General features: G+C 37.7%; 1 protein-coding gene across 2 annotated transcripts in view; it reads left to right on the top strand.

The window, feature by feature from the left end:
• LOC149811432 (agamous-like MADS-box protein AGL8 homolog) overlaps positions 1 to 12,307 on the top strand; it is a 46,144-nt gene extending 33,837 nt beyond the window's left edge. Inside the window, exons 2-3 of one of the 2 annotated variants that reach the window (XM_089993243.1) lie at positions 4,759 to 4,831; positions 11,955 to 12,307. In XM_089993243.1, coding sequence (XP_089849369.1) covers positions 4,759 to 4,831; positions 11,955 to 12,059 — 178 coding nt within the window. In that variant the 3' untranslated portion in view covers positions 12,060 to 12,307. Of the gene's footprint in view, positions 1 to 4,758; positions 4,832 to 11,943 lie in introns of both variants that reach the window. The other variant, XM_089993244.1, reaches the window with a different exon arrangement.
• The last annotated feature ends 693 nt before the right edge of the window (positions 12,308 to 13,000 follow it).

The raw sequence follows: 13,000 nt of genomic DNA, 5'->3' as shown, positions 1-13,000 counted from the left end.
AGGTAAAAATCCTGTAATGAAAACAAATTATTGTCAACAAGAAAATAAGAAAGATGATTTGAAAAAATAATACTCAAATCAGGGAAAGAACAATAAATTTTACAATCTTTCAATAATATGAGATTTAATTCACATGAACCACCATGGTCACAACAAAAAAGACTCTTAACCATCGCAGATAAAGATCATTACAAGCATCCACCACAGTAACGAAGGCCAAACAAATAAATGGGTTATACAACACACAAATCCAAAGATTAAACAATCATCAGTTAGAGCCAAACGGAATGTCAACATAATACTAATAAACTGGCAGTCTAAACTGACACAACAACAAGGTGCACACAACTCACCTCAACAAACAAATATCTCCGACTACAACAAACGTGGTGCATACAATTTACCTCGAAAAAAACAAAGATGCACAACAAAGAAAACACTATGATGAGCTAAACCAAAGCCAAAAAGGCCACAAGAAATCCTCAGAATTCACTTTCCAAAATAAGATAGTCTATTTGAAAAGCAAATTTTCAAATCAAGTCCAACAGGAAGAGTTTGAATCCTCTAAAAGATCTTAATAAATCCATTAAGGTGCAATCATATGCACAAGAAGAAGACACAATATAAGCATATCACTTAAATCCTCATGAAGAGGTCACATATTAAGCATCCATAAAGCTCATAACAATTTGTAACAAAATCTCAAAAGGAATAAAACCTTATAAAGAATGCAACAAAATGATATATAAGAGAAAAATAGTCACAAGGCCACTAGGGCAAAAACACACAAACCACACAAGGGCTATGAAAACACTCGCAAATCCACTAAGGGAAAACAAAATATGCATGAAGAAAATTCGAAGAAAACATGCATGAAGTATTCATATGCATGTCTTGACATCAATATGCATGTGAGATGCTTTCAAAGCAGTGTCATATAGAATCTGCTAAATGAATCCAAGCAACAAAAATATGCAAACACACAATCAGGTAAACACATGAAACAAGATGAATTTATAAGGACTCTTAAGTGTCCAAACATAATAAAAATATATGTATAAGGGCATACATACAAATTCTACAAAGTGAAACATATAATCCTCTATGCAAGTACATGTATGAAAGGAACAAATACTTATGGCATCACTATGTGCCTAAGCAAAAGGCACATTCAACAAGGTCACACAGAATGAGAATACATGAGTATAAGCTTGAAAACTCACAAAAGGTCACATAATATGAAAGCATGCATATATATGCAAAACATAGAAAGTAGAACAAATATATCATAATTTGAAGAAACATTTACTTGTATACAAATATAACATTCATAGAAGATCACAAGTGTTTCACATATACTAAAAACAATTCATAACACAGCACATACAATCACTTGTCTTACAAGCCCCTTAGATAAGGCACCTAAAAAATATGCACTCAAATATACTATGTCATACATGTGCACGTAAAATAAAAAGAATTCAAATACAAGGATCAATTTAAAAAATTTCATAGGAACACACATGAATAGCTCACAATAACATTATAGCGGTCTCACTAACATACCAAAGTATTTAGTAAAATTCTAAATTAATGCCAATATGAATCAACCAAGTCCAAGAATAGAACAAGGTCAAATACAATTTTGAAATCCATGAAAAGGGAACTTATAAGTTTCAAAACAACACCCAAGTACACAAAAACTACCTAACAACTAAATACACAAGAAATTTTGGTATACTTTGAATACAAGAAAAAAGGAAATACAAGAGAAATAGAAATACAAGAAAAATACCCAAGTATACCTTGGTATACTTAGATATATACAAACTATACAAACAGTACATGTATCTTAACATATGGTTCTACAAAATGTTTCAATGTGCTCCTGAACTGATACCCTTCCTGGACCATATTTGCTCGTTAAACAATGTTTGATTCCTAATCATCCAGATTTTCCAGACAATGATCTGAAAAGGCTCCAGCCAACTACAATAGGGGAGTTTGTCATGGAAATGTTGCTTGCTCCATCTGTTGAGTTCCATTGTTATCTCACTGTTGGTAATCTTTCTCTTGTCAAACATTCTTACCACTCTATGCCACAACCCTCACTATTGGGCAAGGAAAGAAGACACTGAGTGAGCATTCTCATTTTGTATGTTGATGATATAGTGGTTGAAATTTTATTTAAAGAGTATTTGATATTAGACTTGAGATAATTTGTACTTTCTCAAGATCAAAATATTACAGTCTCAAAAAGGAATAGTTATGTATCACACAATGTAGATACTAGACCTCCTAAAAGAGATTGAAATGTTGTGATTCAAACCTATACAAGATCCCTTTGATCCTAGTCATAAATTATGTCACAGCACTGAAAACCTTGTGAGCACAAATTTTAAATATCAAAGATTGGTTGGGAAGCTTATTCATCTCAACATAGCTCAATCTAATATTGGTTATGTTGTTAGTTGTTTTGAGTACATACGTACATACCTCATAGAATCTCTATATACAAAGTGCTTTCAGAGTGTCACGGATAAAGAACCTTATAAAGGGGATTTTCTATATTAATAATCATCATCACAGAATAGAAATATATAGATGTAATTTAGGTTGGTTTGATTGATGATAGAGATCCAGTGTAGATGGTAATCTTGTCTCCTGGGAAGCAAAAACAGGATATGGCTTCAAGATCTAGTGTTGAAGTCGAACATGGAGCTGACTTTGGGGGCATGTCAAAGGATATTGGATTAGATAAATTTCGTGTAAAAAATTATTGACAAAAATTCTTATATGGCATTATATTGTGATAATAACCCAGTGATTCACATTGCAACAAATCTGATTCATCATGAAAGACTAACACATATTAAAGCAGGTTGCCACTTAAAGAGAAAATTGAGAATGGGATCATCAGGGTTTCTCATATTAGAGCACAAGAACCAGTCTATATCCTTGCCAATGTTATCAACATGATTAAGCATACAAATATAGTTTATACATTTGAGGATGATAGATGCATTCACCTTTAAAATCTTTTTCAAGGAAGCAATTTGTCAGGATGAAGAAAGACATTAACTGGATGTGTCAAGTTATCTTTTTTATCTAATCAAGATGAAGGCCAAGCTGCAAGGAATTCCTCTGAAAGATTCTAGCCCAAATAACAATCTTAGCTAAATCTATCTTCAAGCACAATCATTCTCTTTAATGCACAATGAAATCCACAATCTCATGAGCCAACAATATGCTATCAAAATATCTTTTTCCTCTTATAAGCGTCCTTGGGTAGCTAGGAATTATCCTAAATGTATCCAACATCATCCGTACAATACATTTTTTTGGGTGAAATAATTTAATGCTATGGTCTTTGGTCTGAGAGTTCTTTAATGTATGGCCTATGGTCTGAAATTTTGAATAGCACGTTGTACTTTTGAAATAAGCAGTGTATTTGTGCATTTCCCTTTCCAAGGAGATTTCTTCAGTGTTGCATCTCTACCTGCAATTTTCTATCCCATATATCCATAGATCCGAGGGTATCTTCTCATTGGATTGTAATGGTGCTTTTTAACTTTTTAATCAATTATAAGAGACATTTAAGAATAAGCTTTTTGAACACTTGCCTTAGGTCCCAATGAAATTGAAAGGGTCTTATTAAGCAAGTCTCAGAAAGAGAAAAGCGATTGTTATGGCAACTTATAGCTTCAAAATATTATTCCTCTGCCTAATTGTCATTTGTGTTTGTAAAAAAAAGGGTGCTATCTCCTCCCCTATGTCACATGGGTGCGGGTGAGGGTGCGGGGATGCGGCACTTCCAAAAAACCCGGGTGCGTTGACCAAGTCTATTTATGACATCACAAAATTCCATTGGCTATGGTTCTAACTTGGACCAAAATGATTCGTGATAGTTGGACCAAAATGACCCTGGGTGCGTTGACCACACCCAGGGTCGAGTTGACCGCACCTGGTGCCGCACCTGCATCGCGTCGACGCGGGTGCGGCACCCTGCTAGCCGAATCCCTGTGACTCAGCTCCTCCCTCTTCAGAAGCCTTTATCACACTCCAAGTCGCATACTCTTAACTTATTTGTATTCAGTAAAGTACTTAACTCTTCAAATTGGCTATGGTTCTAACTTGCAAGTCTATTTATGACATCACAAAATTCCATTGAATTCCTTATACACTGGAGATACCTATTTTCTTGTATAATAACTTTATGGTCTCCATTTTTACATGCCTTAAGATTTGAAATTTCTCAAGTACAGTTGAAAGAAGTCTTCTTCTCCAAGAGAATAGGGATTATGGTCAGCGATGGAGGGAGGTTTAACCTGCATATCTTTATCACAACTCATCTCTTCAAGCTACTAATGATTTATGAATCTTATATTCACTTCTCCTCTTCTATGATCATTCCAGGTAGGACATCTAACAACTGAGTAATCTCAACACACACACGTTTATTTCTTAGATCATGCATGGATTGTGTGCCTTTTCATAGGAGCTTGAATGCATTATTTATCCCATTTCCGTACATTTTGAGATGAAAATTCAATGCATGTGGTATATGCTAAATTCACAGTCTATTATTTCTCACATTGTCTTTTGTACCATTAATTCCAAAACGTTGGGAGTTTAATTGTAGTTTTCTGTATTTTACTCGGTATTTATATTTGGAATAGTAGAGATATTTCGGTTGCACAATCACTTGGAATTATGGGACATCAAATGATGAAAACTAACGACGTTACTCCATTTCAGTGTGATGGAGACATTTGAGCACTATCAAGCACGTGTAAACTGTGAAAAGGATCTCATCAAGGCTGAAGAAGAGGTAAGAATTCCTTTAATTTCATTATTGTAAAAAAATAATATATTTTTACATCTGAACATATACCACTAATATGTCATTCATCATGGATTGTATTGTTAGGGGTGGAGGATGCAACATTAGGAATTTTATCCTTATTTGATCCATGATAATTGCAATATGCAACCATAATTAATGTGCTTGCAGCATGGACAATTATCGTTCATGGCTCCCTAAACATGTTGCTTGCAAATATTTTGTTTACATAATGAAGAACTATGCATTTGTTTTTAGATGTAACCATTATAAAATTTCTTAGTTAAAAGAAATTTATAATGGATGAATTTTATTACCCTGGAAAGCCCAGTATCAGAAAACATTAGTTGGAGCTCCTACTGGTAATCTTTTCCTACTTTTGAAAATTCAATTAAGCATGTCTTGAAGAATTCAGTTTCACTTGTGATCAGTCGTAAGTTGATTTTTCTGACCTCGGATAAGGTAATATATACTTTGTAGCTTGGTCTCTCTCTCAAATGGTCATCAATTGCTTGGATCTGTGTCTTTGCTACTATAAAGCCTCAAGTCCTTGGTGACTTTTCTATTGCACTTGATACCAATTAACCATTCTTGAGCAAAACTACCTGGATTCTAGAAAATCATACTTTATTCCAGTCTCTATACTCAAACTACCATAGTTCCACTTTGGTGCTAATTAGGCCCAGAATTGTCATACATGTCATTGTCATCATTAGAATCCCAAAAGAGGTACAATTTTAGGCAGAATCTGATCATTACAAAGTGCATCCATAGTAGGACAGCTTATGCAAAGTTTCACGATTCACGATCAGAAAGTGAATATTCGTGATATAGCAACTTAAATTTAGCAAGAATTTATCATTGCAAAGTGTCAATCAATGGTATAACAACTCATGTAAAGTTCTGCTTCCAAAAAGCAGATTGTCGTGACAGAGGAACTTATATAATCTATTTACAAAGGCTGTTACTGATTGTCAGACAAAAAGTAGTTCGGATAGATAATGTTGCTTCTCCGGTCTCCACCAATGGCTGTCACGATTTTTAGAATTGTTTTAGTGGCCTTCATGTTTAAACTTTATATATAATAGATGCTTGGTTATTTTTATGGTGACGCCCTTTTTAAATCCTCTCTTGCATTGAAACTACTATGTGCAGAGTAAATAAAACACTTCTCTGAGCTACTACTGCATACAACGTATCAAACATCACATACAGCCCACGCTAAAAATTTGTCACCCATGTTAGAGCTTTGGTGGGGGCAGCTTGTATCTATTTTAGTTTTGGGTACTTTATTTGTTAGGTTAGCCACTTGGAACCTATGTCACATGGGTGCGGGTGCGGGTGCGGCGCAATTTCAAAAATTTTGGACACGGGGACTCTGCTATATATATATTAAAAAATAAATAAAAAAAAAAAAATATATATATATATATATATATATATATATAAGACTCGGTCAAAGTTGTGCCCATTAGGGGACAGGTGATGAGTTGTGAAGGCATTCTGTACACTTTCTTCATACAGGAATAATTCACTTTTGGGCACTTTCTTCATACACTGTAATAATTCACTTTCTTCATACAGGAAAAAACCACAAAAACTTGAGTTGTGCCCATTCTGTCCTTAAAACTTGAAAGTGTACAGGTTTTTTAGTTGTGATGGGTTTTTTTCCTTACAGCTGTAGCCCAGAAAATTTAAAAAAAAAAAATTCAAATTTTTTTTCCAAAAAATGGACCAAAATGACCTTGGGTGTGTTGACCGTACCCAGGGTCGGGTTGACCGAGTCTGAGCCGCACCCGTGTCGGTGCGTGTCGACGCGGGTGCGGCGACCTTGGAGCCGAGTCCGTGTGACATAGCTTGGAACATAGGATCTTTAACTGGTAAGTTGGTAGAGTTAGTAGATGTTATGTGTAGGAGAAAGATTGATATTTTATGTTTACAAGAGACCAAATGGGTAGGTGAGAAAGCAAAAGTGATAGAACCTTGGGGATATAAGATTTGGTATATAGGAATAAATAGGAATAAGAATGGAGTAGGGATTGTTATAAGTCGTGAGTTTATAGATAATGTAGTTGAGGTCTGTAGGAAGGGTGATAGGATTTTACTTATTAAATTAGTATTATGTTCGGATATTATTAATATTATTAGTGTTTATGCACCTCAAGTAGGTTTAGATGATTCCATTAAGCGTCAATTTTGGGAAGATTTAGATGGAGTAGTACAAGGGATATCTTATGAAGAAGGGCTTTTAATCGGCGGTGACCTTAATGGGCATGTAGGCATTAGTAGGGATGGATTTGAGAGTATCCATGAAGGCTATGGTATAGGAGAAAGAAACGAAAGTGGAGAAAGGATTTTAGATTTTGGTTTGTCCCTATGTCACAGGGACTCGGCAAAACAGGTGCCGCACCCGCGTCGACGCGACGCGGGATCGCGTGCGGGTGCGGCACCGGGTGCGGTCAACACGACCCTGGGTGCGGTCAACGCACCCAGGGTCATTTTTGTCCAAATTTTTGGGCGAAAAAAAATTCCCCCCCCCCCCGATGAAAAGGAGGAGGATTAGGGCAAAAAAAATTTTTTGCCCTAATCTCTCCTCTCTCTCCCCCTGAGCTCGAGCTCTCCCATCGCTGCCCCAGCTCCGCCTCCCAGACTCCTCCTCTCGGCTCCTCCTCTCGGCTCGCATATGTCTCTCACTGTCTTCTTGGGTCGGCTGGGGAGGGGCCGAGCACCCCCCCCCCCCCCCCCCCCCCCCCTCTCTCGGTCTCTTCTTGGGTCGGCAGGGGAGGGGCTGAGCCTCCCCTGCTCCCTCATTTTTCGGCACAGGAGGGGCTGAGCCCCTCTCCCATCTGTTTTTTTTTTTTTGGGTCGACAGGGGAGGGGCCGAGCCCCTCCCCCATCTTTTTTTTTTTTTGGGTCGATAGGAGAGGGGCCGAGCTCCTCTGTCACCTTCAATGCCTACCCTTTGGTCTCGATGATTGCTTGGCCACAGAATTGGCTTCCAATGCATGCTACCAGTGTACTTATTAGTGAACCGAGGAATGGAGATAGCCTCTCCTTTAAGAGCCTTTCTTGCAGCAGAGAATCAACTAGAGAGTCCTGAACATTGGGGAGTATGATGTTCTGCTCCACTGTGAGCCTGAGATTCCCTGTTCCATAGGTGTCTGAGCGAGCTAGCTCAAGCATGTCGTCGGCCTGGAGGCGGCCCACTAGCACATGGAGACCAACAAAGTTAAGCCCTTTCTGCTTCTGGGGGTGAACACCCAGATACTCTCTTCTAACCCAATTCTTGTGTACCATATCTTCCTCTGCTACCCTCTGTAGCTCCCCTGCTGGCATTCTCTTTGCTACCTCTGCTCTGAATCCTACCACTCCCTAATTGAGCACATACCAGATTACTAGTTAACAACACCATAGAAATTGAAAAGAATAATACCAAAATGCATCACTACACTGAAAATTACTGGAATTAATTCTAAACTGTATATTATTTGGAAGTTTCCCTAAATTGCTATCGCATCCTGTGCCACAATTATCTTGATGAGCACAAAAATTCCAATAACAAACTCAGTTGAAAATCTCTTTCATGAAGAAAAACACTGAACATCCAAACATAATACTGAGGCACTGAAAATTTCTCATAGTTTCATAAAGGCAACATTATCAACATCAAGAAGTGATATTTAGAGAAGCATTATATCAGTTATCTAATAAAAGAAAAAAAAATAATGCATTGCTTGCTTGATTATGATGCCTCACGTAACATTGATTGCATTGATTGATAATTTGATATTTAGGTTGATATACTGCATGCATGATGAATCATATTATGAGTTTATGACAATGTTTACTGTTAAATGTTAAACTGTTAAAACTTCAAAATTATATATATATATATATATAATTTTTTTTTTTACATTTTTGCCCCTGCCGCACCCCCGCACCCGGGTTTTTTGGAAGTGCCGAATCCCCGCACCCGCTCCCGCACCCGCACCCGCACCCATGTGACATAGGTTTGTCCTATGATATGATCTTAGCAAACACTTGGTTTAGGAAGATGGAGTCTCACCTAGTAACATTTAAAAGTGGGGTTAATACGAGTCAGATAGATTTTTTCCTACTTAGAAAGAGAGATAGGGGTTGTTGCATCGATTGTAAGGTTATATCGGGAGAAAGTGTAGCTACACAATATAGAGTCTTAATTTTAGATCTTAGAATTAGACAATGCCGCAAAATGGATAGACATAGGATAAATCCTAGAATTAAGTGGTGGGCACTGAAAGGAGCTAAACAAGGAATGTTTGTAGAGCAGGTAGTTAAGGAAGCTGATTGGTATCTCGAGAAGGATTCAGAATCAATGTGGAATAAGATAGCGGGTGGCATGATAAAGGTGGCTAAGGAGGTATTGGGTGAGTCTAAAGGTGGTGCACCGCTAGGTAAGGATACATCGTGGTGGAACGAGGATGTCAAATTAGCTATTAAGGTTAAAAGAGAGTGTTATAGAAATCTAAGTAAGAGTCGTGATAATGAGAATTTGGAGAAGTATATGATAGCAAAGAAGGAAGCTAAAAAAGTAGTTCGGAACGCGAGGGATAAGGTATATAAGAAGGTTTATGACAAGTTGGATACCAAAGAGGGCGAGAAGGATATTTATAGGCTTGCAAAGATGAGAGATAGAAAATCGAGGGATCTGGGTATGGTTAGATGTATCAAAGATGAAACGCAAAGGGTTTTAGTCAAAGATGAGGAGATTAAGGAGAGATGGAAAGATTATTTTGATAAGCTATTTGATGAAAGTCATGCTCAAGATCTTGGAGACTTCTCCATTCCTTTTCATGAGATGAATCGTGACTTCATGTGCAAGATTCAAAAGAAAGAAATTGCAGAGGCTTTGAAGAAAATGAAATCAAGAAGGGCAGTTGGCCCAGATGGTATACTTATCGAGGCTTGAAAATGCTTGGGAGAGAAAGGTTTAAAATGGTTGACAAATCTTTTTAACAAGATTTGGTGGACAAATAAGATGCCTAATGAGTGGAGGAAGAGTACTTTGGTGCCTCTATATAAGAATAAGGGTGATATACAAGATTGCACAAACTATCGTAGTATAAAACTCATGAGTCGTACTATGGAACTTTGGGAGAGGGTGATTGAGTCTAGGTTGAGGAAGGTTGTCATGATATCGGAGAATCAATTTGGTTTTATGCCTGGAAGATCAACTATGGAAGCTATACATCTTCTTAGACAACTTATTGAGAGAAATAGAGAGAGCAACAAAGATTTGCATATGGTTTTTATTGATTTGGAGAAGACATACGATAGAGTACCTAGGGACGTTCTCTGGTGGACAATGATGAAGAAAGGTGTTTCTCTCAAGTACATTAGTATAATTAAGGATATGTATGAAGGAGTAGTAACCAATGTCCGCACTTGTGGAGGGGGTGACAACCAATTTTCCTATAATGGTTGGGTTACATCAAGGATCTGCTTTAAGCCCTTTCCTATTTGCTATAGTGATGGATGAGCTTACGAGATCAATGCAAGAAAATGTGTCGTGGTGTATGTTGTTTGCTTATGATATTGTTTTGATTGATGAGTCTAGAGCTGGGGTTAATGCTAAGTTAGAATTATGGAGACAGACATTGGAAGCAAGAGGTTTTAAGTTGAGTAAGAGTAAGACAGAATACATGGAATGTCGGTTTAGTAAGCAACGGAGTAGTGATGGGAGTGTAGTGAAGCTTGGTGAGCAAGAAATACCGATGGATGATTGTTTTAAATATTTGGGATCTATCATTCAAAAGTATGGAGAAATTGATGGAGATGTAAATCATAGGATAAAGGTTGGGTGGATGAAATGAAAAAGTGCAACTGGAGTGTTGTGCGATCGTAGAATGCCATTGCGGTTGAAGGAAAAGTTTTATAGGACGACTATTAGGCCCGCTTTACTATATGGTACGGAATGTTGGGCTGCCAAGAGACATCATATTCAAAAAATGAGTGTAGCTGAGATGCGTATGCTGAGATGGATGTGTGAAAATACAATAAAAGATAAGATTTGGAACGAGGAGATACGTAAGAAGGTAGGCGTTGCACCCATTGAAAATAAGATGAGAGAAAATCGTTTACGGTGGTTTGAACATATTCGGCGAAGGCCTAATGATGCTCCAGTTAGAAGGATGGAGAAATGAAAAAATATATTAGTTAAAAGAGGTCGGGGGTAGGCCTAAGAAGACATGGATGGAGGTGATAGGAAAGGATATGAATGCTTTGAACCTCACCGAGGACATGGCATTGGATAGAAACGAATGGAGGAGAAGGATTCATGTGGAAGACCCAGAATGATTTTCTTTTTGGTTCATATCGCCGACCCCAATTTTTTGGGATGAAGGCGTAGTTGTTGTTGTTGTTGTACTTTATTTGTTAGGTTACAGATCGGCATATTATCATAAGTGTCTATTGTATCAATGTCTTGGGATCTACAAGTATTCTGTGATGAATGTATAAGAAAACCCTCTTTGAAATTGCCCAAGATCTATGGATTTTTTTTTTTTCAAATCTCCAGGTCATGGTATAAAAATCTGGTTCAAGCTTGGTTTAAGGTGCTGTAGGCCTGTCCCAGTCTGCCCTGCTTGGGTCCTTGGTAACACCTACCACCATGTAGCAAGTTTAACCAAGAAATCCCCACTTAGATTGAGCTGTGGTGATTGATGATGCTTTTTATTATCCTCATATTCTTGATAAGGTTTATTCAAGTGCTTTCAAGCTATTTTGCTGTCTATGGTGTTTTGCCGAGCTAAAATCTTTATCAGACAGTAGAGAATCTTGTTTTTCTCTCATGTATTTGTCATCACATGCGACTTTTTATTATGAGATTAGGGCTTGACAACAACATAGTAGCATATATATTTATTAGTATGTTACCTTACTAAATTTTTCTTTGTTTAAAATCTTACGTTTCTTTTGCTTGCTGTCACTGCTGAAGTTTGAACTTGAAATTCTGGAGTTCATGGTTTGAATGGCTATCAAGAATGTATAATTGAAAAGCAAAAGAGTTTGAAAAATGCCAACAAATTATATATAATCCTTCAACTTATGTGCTCTTTAAGAGTGTTTACAGAAACAGATGCAATCGCAAGAAGCTGAAGATTTGGCGCCTGTACCCAAGGAACTCCCAGCAAATTTAGTCACGCTCCAACTCTTTGATGATATCTGCCGTCGCTAGCCAGCTTTATGATAATGCATCAAGGAATATGGAGAGCCACTTCGTCATAAAAAAAAAAGAACCACTTGGTTTTTGTGCAGCGCCTGTCACTAGTCGATGCATTTTGTTTTTATGGTGGGTTGGGATTTATCTTGTAACTATGAACGGCAGTCTTATGTGCTCTGTTGTCTAGCAGCTCTGGCTCAGCTATTAACTAGTATGTTTCAGTTGGACCTGTTTATATAATCTCTAAGACTACTTGTACAAAATAGCTATGATAACTGGCTAGTTATTAAATATAACGGACCAAACCAAGGGCCGAGTTGACTATCCCGTGGCTAGGACCCTCACCCCCAGGGCCTATGCTGGAATCAAACCTGACTGCCCTTGTGACAGCTGAGGCCTGCTCCAACCGGGCTAACCCCTTTGGGGGCCAATGATCATCCCTACTTTAAGCGGCCCTTGTTTATCTGTTGTCAGTTGATATTTCTTATGGCCATAAATAGGAAAGAAAATGCAGAACTTATAGGTCATGTTTGGAAGTGGTAGTAATTTTCATGCAAGATCAAAGGGGTGGTTAACGGGCCGGATGGTTTTAGGCCAGGTACCTGGCCTGTTATATAGTGGGTTGGCTCGATTGGCCTGTTATTTATTAATTTTGTAATAATGTAAAAATATAAAAATTAACTATTACATAATAACTTAGTAACTATTACTATTTATCTAAATAGTTACACTAATTTTATGAAAACTGGAAAGTTGTGAACTTGTTAATTATTACTATTTACAAATGGATTTGGGTCAGGCTGGGCCGTACCCGGTACCCGGCTTGCGTCACATTGGTCCAATGGGCTGGGCCATGGGTTGTTGCTCCACAAACCCGAGCCTGTTAAGAACCAAGCCAAAATCCGGGTTGGGCTGCACTTAAAGCCTGGCAGGCTGAGCTCTAAACGGGCCTGGGC

Source organism: Nuphar pumila, chromosome 17 (assembly GCF_984573655.1).
Source record: "Nuphar pumila chromosome 17, dmNupPumi1.hap1.1, whole genome shotgun sequence".
NCBI classification, from domain to species: Eukaryota; Viridiplantae; Streptophyta; class Magnoliopsida; order Nymphaeales; family Nymphaeaceae; genus Nuphar; species Nuphar pumila.
The sequence above is the reverse complement of the archived record's forward strand: the minus strand, read 5'-3'. Positions and strand labels throughout refer to the sequence as shown.